The sequence below is a fragment of the Paramormyrops kingsleyae genome, chromosome 13 (assembly GCF_048594095.1).
Source record: "Paramormyrops kingsleyae isolate MSU_618 chromosome 13, PKINGS_0.4, whole genome shotgun sequence".
NCBI classification, from domain to species: Eukaryota; Metazoa; Chordata; class Actinopteri; order Osteoglossiformes; family Mormyridae; genus Paramormyrops; species Paramormyrops kingsleyae.
The window spans coordinates 17251592-17270035 of NC_132809.1; the positions used below are offsets into that span (position 1 = coordinate 17251592).

The 18444-nt window shown below is 46.2% G+C and overlaps 1 protein-coding gene across 3 annotated transcripts in view; it reads left to right on the forward strand.

Moving 5' to 3' along the window:
• The window catches only part of LOC111846757 (protein unc-13 homolog C-like), an 85228-nt gene that overhangs the window by 56401 nt on the left and 10383 nt on the right, over positions 1-18444 (forward strand). For 2 of the 3 annotated variants that reach the window (XM_023817301.2, XM_023817302.2), the window contains exons 19-28: positions 8634-8760; positions 9646-9742; positions 10156-10299; positions 11119-11196; positions 11973-12050; positions 12265-12291; positions 14601-14689; positions 15029-15172; positions 15598-15721; positions 16198-16257. In XM_023817301.2, the coding sequence (XP_023673069.2) occupies positions 8634-8760; positions 9646-9742; positions 10156-10299; positions 11119-11196; positions 11973-12050; positions 12265-12291; positions 14601-14689; positions 15029-15172; positions 15598-15721; positions 16198-16257 (968 nt within the window). The remainder of the gene's footprint in view (positions 1-8633; positions 8761-9645; positions 9743-10155; positions 10300-11118; positions 11197-11972; positions 12051-12264; positions 12292-14600; positions 14690-15028; positions 15173-15597; positions 15722-16197; positions 16258-18444) is intronic. The other variant, XM_023817304.2, reaches the window with a different exon arrangement.

The window sequence follows — 18444 nt, forward strand, 5'->3', positions numbered from 1 at the left end:
CAGTTCTGTTGCGCCTTTTTCTTGATAATGAAACCTGAGAATCCTCCTCAAAGTAGGTAATGTGAGGTTAGTCTTGCCTTCTAGGTAGCTGCGTAGTTGTAAGCCTGGTGCTATTGCCCGAATCACTGCATCAATAATTTCCAATTCAGGAACTCCCTTGCTAATGCCCTGCTCAATTTGGTGAGCTAGACTGGAAAAGTTGAGCTTGTCCTTTTGGCCTGGGTCACCGATCTGGCCCGATATTTTGAATTCTCTGCCCCACTGTAAGGGGAGACAATGTTGGGGGGTCTGCTGAGCAGAGACACGGCCTGGGCTTGCACTATTATTTTCCCCACTCACTGACCTCGTGGCTGCATGGGTCTGATCTTCTTTATCCTGTAGTGAAAGTGCTAATGCTAATCGTAGGGCTTCTATCTCATTTTTTAATCGCTCTTCTTTTGAGGGCTGAGTGACCTGCTTCCGCACCAAATCTGTTTGTTTTGCACCTGAGGTTGCATGTTCTCGTGTACTATTTTGAGAACCCTGTTGCAACTCATTAACTTTATCATTCAACATCAATAACTCTGCCATGCCCTGATCCTCCAATTCACTTACCTCTTCTCTCTCTAAATATCTTGTAATATGTACAATGAGGGAAGAGCGGCTTTTGTCGGATACATATGTAAATGTTGGACCAGCAATAGTTAGAAAATCACACACTTCAATCAAAGCATCTCTGGTTAATGTGTACAAAGCACCACCAACTTGTAGCTTCAAGTCCTCTAACTCAGGAACTTCCATTTCAGTCTCTGACTCACGGACAGTGTCAGCGTGATGCACAACTTTCTCTTTGCAGAATAGATGATGCAGCTCTCCTGGTGCCAATGGTTAGCCTCAGATTGCATACAAGTCTCTCTCTACACAGCAGTTGAGCCACCACGCCCTACCGTCCACCCTGGATATCAATGTATAGAAGGGTGAATGATGATCGGGGACGTCTATCTGGGGTAGCTGGTCCCCGCCACATTCATCCCAGCGGTGCCTCCAAAATGTAACACCCTGAATAAAGGGGAAATATAAATAAACACTCAAACACGATGCTTCTCCTGTGGTAGCATCACTGAGAATTTATGTATATTATTTTCAAAACATCTGCAGAGATACATTGTTTTGTCCAAAATAAAATATTCCAACAATTAAATATGCATTTATAAGGTTATGCTCAAAACAGAATATTGCACCAATTATATGTGCTTTCAGCTCATCCAGTTGTCAGCACTGAACGTGATTCCATTCTGCTGTACAGGTAAGTATTACAAGGGTCTATTAATCAATAAACATGACCTTAAATTTACAAATGAGAATTTACAGAAAGTGACCATACAAACAAAAAAAGAATGCATATAGCACTTGTCCTTTAGTTGTATCCGCTCCTTATCATGGAGACTCACTTACGAATAAATGCGTAACAAAGTACACCCACAAATATATCAAAACCCAAATGCTTTGTGTGCGTCTTACTGAGCTTGACCCGGGCAGAGTGCACACTGTACAACAAGCTGGCCGTAGATCGTTCGATTTCCGCCACCAGGGGAAAAGTTTTAGCTAGCCGCTTAGCCATATACTAAATAACAATTTACAACTGAGAATACCGCTTCAAAACACACTCAATATACATTCAGGATGTTAATAAAACACAAATAAAACAGCGCAGCAAACAGATTAACAATTCAGGAGATAATTTGCTCATACCGTACCTGAATAAAGGGGAAATATAAATAAACACTCAAACACGATGCTTCTCCTGTGGTAGCATCACTGAGAATGAGGCATCGCGCCGAAAGTTTCCCCTTTCCGCTTCCGCAGACCTAATCAATCAATCCGTTATGAGTGGAAAGGCTCAACAGGTAGATCGCAAATTAAATATAGATGAAATCCTTTTCTTCTTGTAAGCTTTTTACAGAGCTTTGGTATATTAACCTTTTTTAAGTAAACCTTTGTTTTTATCAGACATTATATGTTTATAATTATGAATTTATTATTTATTAAAATAACTTTTTTCCAAAACTACTGTGTCAGTTTCCTAATAAAATTAACCTATCACAAGTGCGCAGACCCGGGGAGCCGGCGGCCACTCCCTGCAGTCTGTCTAATCCACCCAGTGACCCCCTTTAATCCCTAAAGGGGGAGCAGGTCCAGTCAGGGTCAGCCGGGCTTCATTACTTGAGGTCTCCTTTCTTCTGATTTCGGGTTATTCTTATTCTGTTAAAAATATAGTATTTCGGGTATCTTCATGTGCTTTGAACGTACTCGGATGCCGACTTATCTGATAGGTACAGTGTGCACGTTAGCATCTAAGCCTGGCTTTGCATTCATCTGGGAGTCACTACTGTTGGTGCAGAGAGGTGAATAGAAGCTTCTCGGCCCATACTGGTGCACTGCATGTCCTCCCGGATGGTACGCATGGTGGTAAACGTGGGCATTGTAGCAGGCTGGGGCTTAGCATCCCAGCACGACGGGACAGACGTGACGCAGCGTGTGCCCTGTTCTCCAGCACCCCCCCCCCCCGGGAGGCTGCCGCCCTGGTACCAGCCGGCGCGTCTCGCCGTGACAACATGTCAGTCGCAAGCCACACTGTTTCCACAGGGGCTGCAAATCAGGGGCACGTCAATCACGCACAGAAGCCCTTGCTGATCCATCTCGTTTAGGCGCTCGACATCGCTTTTTACCCAGTGTGAATTCAGTTATGGGAGACGGGAGACCGACGTACGGCACTGTTGCACTGCACGTCATGCAGAGGCTGCCCCTGCCTCTCACTGCCTACAGAAACATACCAGAATCCATTACTGCTGCCATGCAGATTTCTGAGAATCTATGACATTTATTTCACCTGCAACTTAGAGAGCAGTCCTCCAATAGATCTGGGCCAAACACTGCAAGCAGAGAATTATCACACTGCAGTGGTGGCAGATGTACTAAAATTAAAGAGATCTAAAAACTTCTTCCTTATTATAATGCAAACCTTCAAAGTATGAGGCCTTCAAAAAGGCCTGCAATTAAGGTATACTTCTGCTGCACCAGCTCACTAAACCTTTTCAGCTTAAAAGGTTTGTTTTGATTTCCCTGTGCCATTGATGCTTTGCTCAGACAATGCTGTTGAAATCCATCATCCTTAGTAGACTGTTAGTTTAATATCACTGCGTATTACACTATCTCTGGTGCTAATTGCACAATATCCACTGCATGAGAATTAACCGTAATGGTGTTTCTGTATCTCTGGCTTAATCCCCATTTTCTCCCCAAGTGAAAACGCAGCTTAACCTTTGCTTCATGCCGGTCATTGGAGCGTCTGTCTCATTATACAACCGGCCAAGCTGTTTATTATTAATAAGGAAGGGTACCAGCTGCTTTTTATCCATCCCCACACAAATGTGTGCGGCATCAGTAATCAGACCTTTAATGTATCACACACACCTTAGGCTACACAGTTCAACAGGCACCGAAAGTGGGGCCAGGACCTGAGCTAACCCCATTTAAGGAAGTCTGGGCGTGTTAACATGACATTAGGAGCTATCAAATAGCTGAAGTCTGGAGTGTTTCTGGCTGGCTGTCAGACCACCTTAAATGTTTCCTCCAGTCATCCTTCTGCCCGTTATCAGCACAGACACACGTAAATTAGTAATATTATTAGGCACTAATTGTAAGTTATCAGTGTAAAACAATTCATTTGTTACTCTTCTTGCAGAGAGGTAGTGGAGGGGCAGAGGAGTGTGTTCATTGCACCTGCATTGTTCAGCAAGGAGCTTACACACATATATACTCGCTGGGCCCGGAATGTACACAAGTTGAAAGTTATATCTATGCCCTAATATCAGCACATGGTGAATCCTACAGATTCGCTGTGATTTACCCAGTGACGAGTACTGAGCAACATCACAGCAATGACACTTCCTCTCAGCAAAGCAGATCTGTTTCATGCATGACATTATGCTGAGGGTCATTTCAGTCCTGATTCTTGTAATCCGTTAATTTTATGCAAACCAAATGCTGCTCATCCTACATACGGAATTGCAGTTATGACATTATGACAGACATTGAGTGAATATTAAATCCTAAGTGACAGTGAGTTATCGCATGATCTGTTTGGTGGACAGTTGAGATTCACTCATCTCCTTGCCAAGGCCTTTGTTTCAAACGTGGGCTTTGGACACCTGGAATAAAGATTTTTCAAAAGCAAGCTTTCTGTAGACTCGCGGATATCTGCTTAGGAAAAGATAAATATAGAACTGAGGAAGAATTATCTTTTGTTTGACAGATGGTTGGATGGGAAGTATCGCCACAGCTGTTGGTGGATAAACGTAGAGAATATTCCTCTTTGCAGATCGAAATATCACAAAGAGTTCCAGAAAAAAAATATACTGTTTCATCACAGGAACTTCTCCTTGGCAAAGGAGTTCTGCCTACAGCCCCCAGCTCACGTCTGTCTGCTTTCTGTCTGCACTGAAGGCAGGAATAACTAAACGTGCCCTTTCTCACAGGGATCTAAGTGGCCGCAGTGTGGAGTGTTAACTGCTCCTGATACAGTCAACCTGCCGGAATCGTGGGGAGGGTGTTTTTTTTGTCTCTAAACAAACAGGAACGTTCCCTTGGGACTATATTCGAATACTTCCTGTCCGGGAAGGTAATCCGCTCCCTTCCACATGCACAACTGTTAGTGACCTGTTGACTGATATGAAAATGGACCAGGAGAAGAAACGGGGCCGTGGCTGAGCTGATGTGGGCGTCAGCCTGGCAGCTGATAGCCCTCAGCTCTGCTGACACACTGTCCTGCTCAATGAAGCTTCTATTCATGGGGCAATTCGACTCCTAAGGTGTCACTGGGGAGCTTAAAAAATAACTAAATTCAGCTCTTTTGAGCTTTGGAAGCTATTGAACAAGCCTGGGCTGGTTGATTTGATCAGTCTCTCAGGCGACGTGATATTTTGTGGTTAGGGTTAGCATGGGATTTCCATTTTCCTCCCAGTTTTTACTTATAGTATCATTTAGAATCAGACATTCTCACATATACCAGCCTACACACAGTTGTGGTTAAAAACAAAATGCAACAATAAAATTTAATGCTTGCTGTTACTTTTCAGATTTACCCACAGTTGCTCACACACTGTACATAACATTATGTTTCCATCGGACTTCTTATGGCTCTGATGGTTGAGTGCTTGGGAGTTAATGTGGTCCACTAGGCTGCCGGCTCAGTGTCTGCCGCCTCTAGTGGGTCACGGGGAGGCACCGGCATGCATAAGCATCAAGAGACCTTTGTTGTTGTAAGAGGCTGAGAGGCTTGAGGGAACATGACCTGTGCTGACGACAATCTTTGTGTGAATCAGTTTAACAAGTATGACAGCTGAATGAAAAGAGGAAGTAGCGCCATCAATCACTTCGGGGAGACCCTGCTGTATGGGACGCTATGGCAGTGCAAATGCCACCAGACTCCTGAGTAATACATGATTAAGTCTCTGTTGGATGGTAATCTCAGGAGTGCCCACAGTCCACATCTCATCTCTATCAGCTCAAATGTCGTCCAGAGGGGGACGGTGCCAACAGCAGTTCATATCGATGGAATAAGAAAGGACACCACAAAAAGCAATTATCCTACAAAGCCTAATTGCAGTTATCATGAGCTACACTACTGAAGCCACGAACTCAGTGATCACAGAGGAGGCTATTTTCTTCTGTAGTTATCTGGATTGGCTATGTTCTGAACACTGGGTTCATAGACTGGGTAAACATTACAGACATCTCCAAATATATCCAACTCATGATAAACATTAATAAAAACCTATGAGCCTACCGATAACATTGAAAGGGAATTCAGCGATTGCTCCTCAGCAAGTACTTAATCTGCTCGTTTTACCCCGTTTTAGATACTAGGGTACACCATTATACAAGCTGTACTTCAAGCTCAGCTGGAAAAGAGCGAACAATTTCGAGTAACATGCCTACAGTGGCTACAATGCTGAATGCTGTATAAAGTCAGTTGTCCCAAGGATGTTGAGCTGACAAAGTGTACCTGTCCCCAGAGGAGCCCGATGATGTAATGCACCTACTGTCTGAGGCTGTTAAGGGGAACAGCAAAGAGGGCGGCAGCTGCATTAGGCCGAGACCCCATGGTGCATGAGCATGGAAGCCTTCTGTGATGATCATGGAAGCCTTCTGTGATAGCTACCACCCTAACCCTATCGCTGCAGTCTTTCATCATAGTGAGCTAGCATGACCTATGGAGCGCTAGAAGCAGCCATGAAGAGGAATGTTTCCATGGCCTTGTGGCCAGCTCAGACGGACTAGGGTTAGGGTTAGGGTTAGGATTAGGGTTAGGGTTAGGGTCACGCTTGGGACGGGTGCGAACACTGATGCCACCACACTGTTCAGTGCTAGAGGCACAAAGCAGGTAGCAAACATGAAACATGGGGGAGTTCACAAAGTCGTACACCAAGAGTTACTCAAAGACCGAGAAAGCCAAGTGTTATTGGTGGAAATATCTAATGGACACACGTGGGAAAAGTTCTATTCATCTTCACCAGGAGCCTTTGAACTTTTGAAAATATGGGGGTCAGATCCACTGCACATTGTGAGGAGGCTTTTAATGCTGAAGTATGTGGGAGGTGTCACCGTTTTTGAAAGTGCAGGCCTGTCAGGCGAGGGCATTGTGCCATTATGGCGTCATTCGGTTGGGAACACTGACACGGGCTGGGCTTGGCAAGGGGCAAATAGTGGCCGCTTCCATCAGAGCCGTGTGAAGGCTCGGAGACTCTTAACTGTAAATTTACATCGCCCGTTTTTCTTTCAGGGTTCGGGAAATGTGCCTTTAGTCACTGCTGCTCCAGTAACAAAACAGCCGGGCAGTTTTCTTGTTATTCAGGCCCATTATTCCTATTTTGACTTATTATTTCTTTTACTTTTAATGAGTTGAGTTGCCACTGATGCCCGATAACAAAAGTTTCGGAAGATGTTTCAAGATTAATCACCATCACATCCTATGACCATCAAGGCTTGACATTTTTGTGGCACTGCGAGCGATCGGCTTGCGTCTCTATTGCCATAAATCAAGTTGGCAGTTCTGAAAGTGTGTCTGTTGTAGTGGTATGATTCCAAAGCAATATTGTACTACTTGTATTGACAATCTGTGTGGAAGTGATGAAGACAGAAAGTAGATGGGCCGCATTAACAGGAAAGGCTCCGAGCTTGTGGCCGAATGCTCCCCTCAGAGTTGCTGTCATCTTCTGGGCATCATTAGGACGTCATTAGGAGCATGATGCTGTGGAACAGCAGTATCTAAACCTGGTTGCCAGTGCAAATCTTAGTACAGCTTTGAGGCTGGATGTGCAACCGGCATAAAGGCAGAACATGGGCTCCCCCTGCCTTGCGTTTAATTGGAAGGCATCCTCTGTAAATCGACTCCTTCCTTATTAGCTGAACGCCAGACTTTCGCTGTTGAGCAAGTGCCACTTGATTTAATTCACCATGGCTCATTAGTCCACGCTTCCACGTTTCCGACAGGCAGTGGGCAGCATCAAAGTGGCCCTTTACCAGACGACATGCAAATTGATGTATCGTTTGGGAGTATCTGTACTAGGCCTTATGTCTTCATGACTCACTAACGGAGCCTCGCCCATCACTGACTGAAGTACCATCCCATAAATCACTATTACAAACACTGGGCTCACGACGATACCCTTGGTCCTCCTGACTAGGAGAAACTGTGTAACTAGAAGATCTGGGCCTCGGTTTTTAATCTGACCTAAGAGCTCATAATGTAAATTCATCAAATGCAAATCTCATGAAATTCACTTCAGATGTTCTCCAAACAGAGCATCTGCAAACAGCAAATCAGGTAAAAATAGACCGAATAAGCAAGGAGAGGGTAAATAGTGACCTGAATTTACAGACATTTACAGTGCTGGTGCGGTTAGTTATGCATGTGCAGAGCACATTTTTATAAACAGGAAAACAATCTGGAATAAAATGACATCTAGAGTTATCCTTTGGGTCCCCGCTGTCCTTTGGGTCCCCGCCGTCCTTTGGGTGCCTGCTGTCTGCAAATAGTCACATTACTTCCCGAAAGCCTCCTCCTGATGGCCCAGGGTCCCAGGGACAGGGGACAGCCAGGCAGGCCTATGATGTAAGAGCAGTCCAGCTCTCCATAGCGCCATCTGCAGGGCTATCAAAGAAGCACGAAGCATGATCACACGTGATTCCCATTAAAGTTGATTGTTGAGATTACGGTGAACTGATTCCCATTAAAGTTGATTGTTGAGATTACAGTGGACTGATTCCCATTAAAGTTGATTGTTGAGATTACGGTGGACTGATATCCAGCAGCATTCAAGTGATAGTAGCATGGATGTGATAATTATAAAAAGAAGAAGAAGAAAAAGAAGAAGGACAATTGTAGCTATTTTTACTATTTTTATTGTTTTTTATTGTATATACAAACTGGGCAGGTGGTCAATCGGCAAAACCATTAAATGAAACGTTCCTAATCAGTCATCATTAATGTCAATATGCATGGTATGAGATTTTATATACTGTGTGGTTGCTGTCACCTTCAGCCCTCCATAACCACACTGACTGTGTTCTTGTCTCTATTTCCTTTACAGAACACGAGAAGCACCGTTTATGCAAGAGTACGGACTACATGAATTTGCACTTCAAGGTGAAATGGTTCTATAACGAGTATGTACGGGACATACCTGCCTTCAAAGAGTCTGTGCCGGAATATTCTCTGTAGGTATCCTCCAACCCTCCACACGTACCACACTGCCCATGCATGTTTGTTTGTTTGGTGACATTTACCTCAACACACTGAACGTTCTGTAAATCTACAGCTAATATCTGCCCAAGAGCACCACCCAAGGCAGTACTGTATATTACAGTAAGACTGTAACACTTGTACGCGCACTGCCAAACGCTCTGTGAATTCCAAACAGTTTAACAGATTTATGGTGGTTTTATTCATTAAAATGGTCTTGGTTCTGTCACATCCTAGTTCCAGGTAATGTTTATAGAGCAATTGATTTCGGATCTTGTTTATTCATATTTTTTGACATTTTAACATTTTATCAACCCATTGCAGTAAGATATTAATATTCCACACCTTCTCAAGGAACGGTGACTACTGAACTGCATAAAATGAAAATCACTTCTTAAATCGAAGTGTTTTGCTTTGCAGATGAATATAGTTATTCTTTGAGAGAGTGAAAGGCTCCTTAATTATTAAAGCCGTTCCAGAGCCGGTACTGAAATGTGCTCAGTACTCTGCAGCTCAATCCAGCATCAGTGTCCAGGTGTTTCACCCCTCCCTCACACGGGGGTCAGTAGCTGCATCTAGCCAGCTACTGAAATCCACCTGCAGTGAAAATTTGTCGGGGGGGTACTTAATACAGGTGTGGTGGGGCTAAGACCTGAGAGATGCTGGAGGGCGGGCGAGCAGGCGGGCGGAGCTGCAGGAATGGGGATTCTGGAAGGTCATCTCCTTGGCTTGCTCCTCCTCGTCACTCCCTCTTACACGATGGCAAATCGTCTCTCTACAAATCGCTTAACGAGGCAGCTGACAAACGAGTTTCTGCCAGCTGCATAAAACAAATATGGCTGCCATGTCTTCTCCTCCAGATGGTTTGAGCCCTTTGTCATTCAGTGGCTGGATGAGAATGAGGAAGTTTCCATGGAGTTTTTGCATGGGGCTCTGGAGAGAGACAAAAAGGATGGCGTGAGTAACCATTTACCCAAAAACTGTATTTGGCAGCATGGGGGGGCCGCTAGTTGGAGCACGAGTGACACATCCAGAGGCCTGGACTAACAACCTTGGAATCCCGCTGTGCCATACATATTTATGAAGTCGCTGTTGCAGTTCTGCAAATTCAACTGAACAACGTGGAAAGGAAACTACCTAAGTGATGCAATCAGAACACAAGCAGCCACTAAGATCTGCTAATTACCAACCATGTTTTAGTTTAACCATATTTTAGATTTCACCTTACAATACAGTGCGTGGCACCCGCCTGTTTGCAAAATGTTTTGACATAATTTAAATTACAACATGAAGAATTAATGGTTTCTGCGGGAGATGTGCGTCTGCTGCTCTGATGAGGTGCGTCTCCCTGCCGCTGCCTGTCTCCGCAGTTCCAGCAGACGTCGGAGCACGCGCTCTTCTCCTGCTCCGTGGTGGACGTCTTCGCGCAGCTGAACCAGAGCTTCGAGATCATCAAGAAGCTGGAGTGTCCGAACCCACAGGCGCTGGCGCACCTCATGTGCCGATTCGCCAAGGTCTGTGGGCTTGGCCGTCAGACGTGGGACAGATTAGGGAGGGGGGAGATTCTAAAAGGATGCAGAGAGAAGAGCAGATCATCGTGTGATGCTTCAATATCATGTTTCAAGTGAGGAAAAAAAAAAAAACTAATTTCTCTCAGAGAATGCGCTGCATTCACAAGCAGCGCAGATATACGGCATGGGTAGGGTCCATTAGAACACTCCCACACTTTGGCCTGTGGCCGGTTTATCCGACTGCAGCTCTGCAGGAATCACCAAAGATCAGTCACCCTGCAATGTTCCGGAAGCATTTCCCAGGTGACCTGATTCCTCCGCTGCAGTGTGGGGGGAGGGGGGAGAAAAATCCCAATTTCCTGGATGGAAATGTTCTTACCCTCCCCCCAGCTAGGTTTGCGCCCGACAACAATGAATGACAATATATGGAGCGGTAAGGTCAAAAGGTCTCTGAGCAAGGTTAGGGATCAATAGTGTTTAATGCATTTTCCCGACGGTGGGATACTGTCATATATCGTTAAGGCTTTGGATTCTAAGACATTTCGAAGAGGAATGTCCAATCTTTATGACAAAGTATTAGGCTGGAGGGAATAATGTTATATTCATTAAAGTCCATTTGTGTCCTTCTTCATATTGCACATTATATATCATGCCACAAGATGCTGTTCTGTTTTTTTTTCAGGTTAGCGATTTACGATCTCTGACCGTTTTCCGCTGATGGCTCTACAGACCTCATTATTTCATCAATACCATCCAATTGGCCAGGAAGACTGACCATTTCGAGGTTCTTTACCTTCTTTTTCTGTTCTTTTTTGCATGCAGACCATCAACAGAGTTTTATTACAATATGCGGCAATCATATCAAAGGACTTCGGCAACTATTTGGACAAGGAGAAGGTGGTAAGTGTGCTTCACACCTGCAGACAGACGTCAGGTCAGGTGTGCGAACCCCACAGAGCAGGGAATACCTGGATAGTGTAGATCAGTGTTTCCCAACCCGGTCCTCAGGGACCCACAGACAGTCCACATTTTTGCTCCCTCCCAGCTCCCAGTAGTGGACTGTCTGACAGGGAGCTGCGAGGGAGCAAAAACATGGACCATCTATGCATCCCTGAGGACCAGGCTGGGAAAAACTGGTGTAGATCTATGACCTATAATGACATATCAACTGCCCTTAGTATGCAGTTATACTCATAATGCTGTGCATTTTGCTATCATTTTGATGAGGTGAGATTTACCAGGTTGATTCTTTAAAATCAGCAATACATTAAAGGTTTATTTTGCTGGTAGAATCGGTAGGATGGTCTGGTGGGTGCAAAATCGTTTATCCCACCCCACTAAAAATTCATTTGCTAGAAACTCCCTTGCAGGATTTAAGCTATATTATTCAAATTTATTTTATCTTGTTTTCATTGATTTAGAAGGTCCAGTGAATGAATTTAATATGTAACGTAAAATAATATCACAAGTTCACATGCAGCGATTTGACAGAGAGGCACCTCCTCTGCCTCCTGCTGCCCGTCGCCGGTATAACCGTTTAGGCAGACTCGGTCCCCAAGGGTGACACGTAGCAGTGGCAGCTGGAGGCGGAGCCACCTGCCCGCAGTGCCAGGTTCGGAACAGAGCCGACTTGGCTGCGGCCCAGAGATCTGACAGCCTTGTGCTGTCTTCCCCAGCCCTGCATCCTCCTCAACAACATCCAGCAACTGCGCATCCAGCTGGAGAAGATGTTCGAGTCCATGGGAGGAAAACAGGTCAGGGATCCCGGCTGCGCTCGCCTGCCCTTTTGTAAATGGCTGTCCCCTTCTGTACACTGTAGTTATAACTGCACTTTTGGCACCTGTCACCTGTCCATTTTCTCGAGCGCAGTCAGGGTGTCCCGACTGCTGCAGGCAGACTCTCTCAATGTGTCTCTGAGCTGTTGTGGTGTGATGTGTCTTGTGTTCATTTGTCTCCCTCGTGCTCCAGGAGGAAGGAACAGTGTCCTTCTCTAAGGTCTGTTCCAAGGTGTCACCGTTACCCCGTCGCCGTTACCCCGTCGCCGTTACCGATAATGCTGCGCGCACGTAACCCCACTAACCCCCACCATAACACAAACCCTCTTCATCCTTTTCCCAGCATGTGCTGAGATGGCTTCTGTTGGGGGGTCCTGGTTGTCATTAGGTATGGGGCTCGTTCCTCTCGCTGAGCCCCCACGGCTGGCCCCCAACGGCTGGCCCCCTGACACGGCTGCCGCTAGCCCACCCAGGGACCCTGTTCTGTAGTTGCCAGGGTGGCACCTTGCTACCCACAATCAGCCTCCCCGACACCTCCAATTAAGAGATGGTGAGATGTGGGCTCCTCCAGCCCCACGAGATCTCCAACTGCTTCCAGACGTTCCCACCTGCTTACGACATGGATGCCGGAGTTAGCCGGGAGCCAGGGCTCCACCAGGGTCTCCTTAGCTCCAGGACACATGGCCCTTTGACCTCTGTGACCTCTTAGTTACACGGTCTGATCATGAAACAAACTGGAGCGTTCTTCTTCAAGTCGGAAGCATTTACAATGGCCCGCTAGCGATACACAAAAAAACGATGACTGAGAACTGCCTTTCAGTCATTAATATATTCATGAGTGCAGGTGATAAATTTTTAGAACCCCACTTGTTTTTAAGAGCTTGAATGCGTGATGGCTTTGGGCCAAGCTGGCTGTGATCCAGCCAGGAGCTGCCCCTTAAGCTCAGTCGTAGGAATTGCGGCACCTCCGAATGCCCAATACATTCCGGACGCCTACCTTCATAGAGAGTCGTCACCCTGTGGATGAATATTCCTCACCTCAGGTACAGCTCACCTCAAACAGCCAATAAAAATGCCAGATGTCGGGGCACAGAAGGATTCCTTAGGGGTCTCCCTGGGCATTAGACCTTCAGGACTGCATCATATTCCCACCACACAACCCATTAAAAACGCTGAGGGCCCTGAAGTAACACCAGGCTTCACCATCACTCACGTTTTAATGAAGAATTTGAACAGCTTGTAAACTTTGCATTGATTGTTTACCAGAATATCCACGGCTTACCATAATTAATTTAAGTAGACTCCGTGCGAAAACAATCACACTTTATGACTTAAATCAATAAGGAATGGAGGCTTCAAAACTAGGGCTGTAACGAAAAACCGCTTAGAATCGGAAATCTGACCAAAGTGTCTGAGTTACAGTTGGATCGATTCAAAACCCCCAATCCGGGTCAAATTTAGAAGGAAATCGGCCAAAAATTGACAAAGCCATCAGAAATTGATACCGCCGTCGCGTTACTGTTACTGCATTGCACGGTACTGTTTTTTCATGCCAGGAAGGTATAATTACTTATGAGTACTCAGAAGTATACTATGTGCTGTTCTCCGTGATTTATAATAGCGTCATGGTTTTAACTTGGTGTTAAAGCCAGGGCTGATATTTGTGATTGACGTGGGCCCACATGGACGGAGCTGGTTCCCGACGTTCTCCATCCTCAAGCAGAAGGGTGGTCTTCGGAAGTGTCTCTATAGACCTCCGAGACACTGGGGGGCGCCCCATGCTCGGTGAGATTTTATATGGAAGGAATTTGCATGAATGATAATGGACAGGCTTCCATGTGATTTTAATGAAGGATCAATACAGAAGCAAAATAAGGTTCAAGCCAGGATTTGAACAAACTGGATGAAAAGAAGTGTTCAGCAATGAACCTACAGTTCCAGTGCATTTACACTGAACATCACTGGACTCCCTTTAGAGAGAGGAGTGGCTCCCATTAACACCTGATTGCGAAGAGGGTGGGGCTGCTTCATTAACATGCAGCTCCCGCTCTGAGCGCGCGCAGGTGACTCACGCACACACAGGACGAGGCGCGTAGTCTCACTGCGCAGTCCTCGCTCACTGCGCACACAGCGTAGCGAGGGGGTGAGCGGCAAACAGCAAGATACAGACCAGGTGCACGTGTGGCTACCTTATCCTCAGCGCTAAGGACTGGCATTAAACCAACTATCTGCCCCATCCAAGCTGCTTTCTGACTAATACACACATTTTTTCCATCGACCTGTGACATGCATTAAAAATTGAACTCATTCTCACAGCAAAAACCGAGTGAGCAGTCAAAGCTTTTACTGAACGAAAGAAAAAAGCGGCTCAGTAAGGCTCTGGATTGAACTGCCCCATGCGGAGGAGCGCCCCCTATCTCTGATGCTGGTCCTGCCTACACAGCCATCAGTCTGAGAGCAGCGGTGCACATCTCCCACCCTGTGACCACATCGCCCGCTTGTCTGAAATCGGTGTCCCCCTTCTCCCAGCTCGACACCGAGGCCAGTGACCTCCTGAAGGAGCTGCAGAACAAGCTGAACACAGTCCTGGATGAGCTGAGCAGCGTGTTTGGGGTCAGGTAAATCACCTCTAACATCTACACCTTCAGAGGCAGATCCATCATCTCATATTTACTTGAGTGAAAGAATGGGCACAATAAACTATAATATACTAATTACAAGATCTATCTAGTTTTAAAAGTGGTATAGTCAGTATTTTTATTATACACACACACACACACACATTCGATATCCCTTTTCAAATAAGAGATCCCTGGGAAGAGGAATCCCTGGGATGAGAAAGTGGAGGAATTCCAGAGGCTGGCAAGCAGGAGATGGGAGCTATCGCTCAGACATTCTGTGTAACTGACGCCCAGTGTCTGATATCCCTCCTGGGGCTCTGTCGCTCCCTGTACCAGCTTCAAACCCGTCATTGAAGACTGTGTGAAGCAGATGAACCAGGAGCTGGTGCAGATGAAGGCAACTGGAGCCGAAGCCAAGAGCAACGCGGCCCTGGACGCCGAGACCGTGCTCCGGCCACTGATGGACCTCCTGGATAAGAAGTAAGGCACTGCGGGCGGTTCTGGTGCCACGAGCAGCACTCACCCCTCAATCTAGCATTTTCAGCTCTTCCCACATTCTTTCAGAAAATAAATATCCAGACCATCTGGTCCTCACAGCAGCACTGAATCCGGTGGAATATCACGACAGCCTCCTAAATCATTTATGCCAAGTTGTACTGAGGAATATTCGGACATGCCGCCCAGATAATGCCGATACCACACAGGTGTGCGTGATGGACTAATTCTCATTAAGGGGTACATGTTTTACAGCCTGAATGCTCGGCTAGTAATACCTTACGTCATTGATCCCCACTGGCTACCGGATGCGGCTTTACCCCTGAGCCAGGCTGTGACCGTCACCATACGGTCACCCCTCCCGCCGCTCAGTGCCACTGGTTCTGTCTGTAACCGCGGTCTCTGCGCAGCCTGATCCTGTTCGCCAAGATCTGCGAGAAGACGGTGCTGAAGAGGGTGCTGAAGGAGCTGTGGAAGACAGTGCTGAACGCCATGGAGAGGCAGATCGTCCTGCCCCCGCTGACGGACCAAAGCGTGAGTGGCAAGCCCGACCACCCCCCCCCACACACACACACACACCCCCCACAGGGGACTCGGAACAGCGCTCAGTCACGCTTCAGGGTCCCCAGCATGAACACTGAGCAGGTGCCTGTCCCAGAATACAGATCTCGCTGATAACACTTGCATGGAGACCACGCAGTTTGTCTTTGGGAAATGAGGCACACTGCTTTATCTGGCTCTGGCAGATGCTCCCCCCCACACACACTCACACGCATGCAGTAGATGTGTGGAGCTGATTGCCATCAGAACATGACAACAGCACACAGCACACAGCACACTAACACAGCTGTATGTGATGACGTTGAGTCGAGTCGAATGCCATCGGCGGTTTGCCTCTGCCGTGCGTCTTTGCTGCCTGGGATAGACTATAACTAACACTGCTACTAACAGGCAGACAAGCCGGATAGATTTTTAGCAGCAAAAAACTTGTTTCTCTCTCTGTTCAACAGCAAGGAGCTCAGATGATCTTCAGCGCAGCGAAGGACTTGGGGCAGCTATCCAAATTGAAGGTACAGATGATCAATAGCCTCCCCCCCCCAAGAACGACGCATGTCTGTGTACAGTCTAGTCACTGCTTGGAACTGAATAAAAAAAACCGAATGTTTATATAAAACGGAAAATGTATTTTAACGAGAGGCTAATAATTCAGACCAAAACTGTCTGAGTTTCCATAACAACCCATCCTGACATTTAGAAGGTTATCATCATCAACACGACGGTCTAAGCCACTGCCAAGTGGGCGACGGCTGTTCAGCAGCTGACTGCGCTGTTACTGCTAATCATAATATAGCAATATTTCTTGTTCCTAAAAAAAAAAGAACGTAATAAAAACATTTAAAGGCATTTAAACGAACAGCTTTTACACTGAGCAGTGTAATCCGCGCTAGATGCATAAATGACAGCCGTCTAGCTGGGTGGCTACAGGCCGTCGGTGGGGCGCATTTAAATGCAGCCCCCCCAGCACGCTTTATTAATAAACACTTAAGGGTGTGTGTCAGAACTCCTGTTTATTTTAGAAATGGGAACACAGAATGAACTAAAGGATGGAGCAAGAAGAGGTGTGTTTCATATAAATAGTTATATTTAAACTGAAAATGTGCTGATATTAATGTGAATTCATCGTGCGAGTGAGCACAAGCTATAGCTCACCGAGCCTGGACTCATCCTTGTGAGGTCTATGTAGGCTGGGCACTATTAACCGGTTCAGTGCTACTTGTAAATTGTACAGTACTTGTAATTTTTAAAACACGCACCGATGCACTTACTGTACCATTAATGCTAACCTACTCCAGCATCTATTTGAAGGAGAGAATGTATTTTCCTCATCTATTGTGTCTGCTTCGTTCTTCCGGCGTCACCTTAGTTCACGTTTGTCACAACGAAGGCTGCCCTGCTTTGCTTTCTCTAAAGTTTGGCCACTTCATTCTGTCGTTTGAGTTGTTGTGCAGATTCATCCTACAGCTCAAGTCATAAAGTTTAACAGCTTACACAAATAAAACCATCGCGCCAGCTGCTATCTGGAGTGGCCTTGACAGGTCGGAGACATTTTTATTCCACATGGAACTCATTTCAAAATTATTGCACATCATGTTTAAGTAGCCAGCATAAAGGCTATTTTCCAAAACGTTTAAGTGGTTGAACCTTCCGGTGAAACAATTTAAACGATCTATTCTATTTAGTACGCCATGGGTGCCGGTACAGATGCAGAACGATCGGCACGTATATTTACGCCTCCCGTGATCCCGGCCTGACATTAATATAGAGTAATAGGCAGTCTTTGCCCTTACTAATCTCAGCCCAGTCGGCAGGCATACGCCACACTCTAGCACCCGATCGATGGTGCTTTTGACAAAGTGGTAAAACCGTTATATGGGACCTGATCTATAAAAAGTGCCCTTTAAAAGAGAGGAATCGATGGACAGCATCCTTCGTCCACAGCTGCAATCTGCGATCACCCTCCCTCCCCTGATTAAATTGAAAATTGCAACCATTGTCCCATAGGTGTGGGAAGCAGTTACTGCATCTGTGCGAAAGTGCACGGCATTCTGGGAATTACGCAGCCGGTGCACTTCATCATCAGAGGGCGGCCCTATCACATGATGCGATTTGTCTGAAGCCAGCCCCCAAGCTGAGGCCACATTTTGGGGAGGGGAGGAGCCACGTCACAGGGGGACGACACGGATTCCCCATTTAATAATTTAGAGCCGTGTGTTTCTATGGATTCTTCTGCAAGGGGAACTGCAAGGAGCAGGCAAAGCCGTGAATAACAAGGAGGGAGATTCTCAATCTGAAAGGATCACTCGCCAAGCCCATGACGGAGTAGGAAAAAGGAATCCATATAAATGCCGGTTCTAAATCATCTTCGATCTCTGTACTCATTTAGCCCCAGTGATCAAATGCACATTTACAGTGGCTGCTGAGGGCATTAGTTCTGTACCTCTTCCCACCCTCATGGGGAACCTGTGGCTTCCAGGGTCAGAGAAGCTACTCCGACATGTGCACACGCACGCACACGCACGCACGCACAGCTCATCTCCACAAACAAGATCTACTTCACACTGTGCACTTGAAACACACCTGGCTTTTGTGCACTTGTTCGTGTGCAAACTACCAGTAAAACCTCGTAAGGAAATAAAACCTATTAGTGGGCATGATGCTTGTAAATAGATCACAGTCCCAACTCAGCATACAGGAAG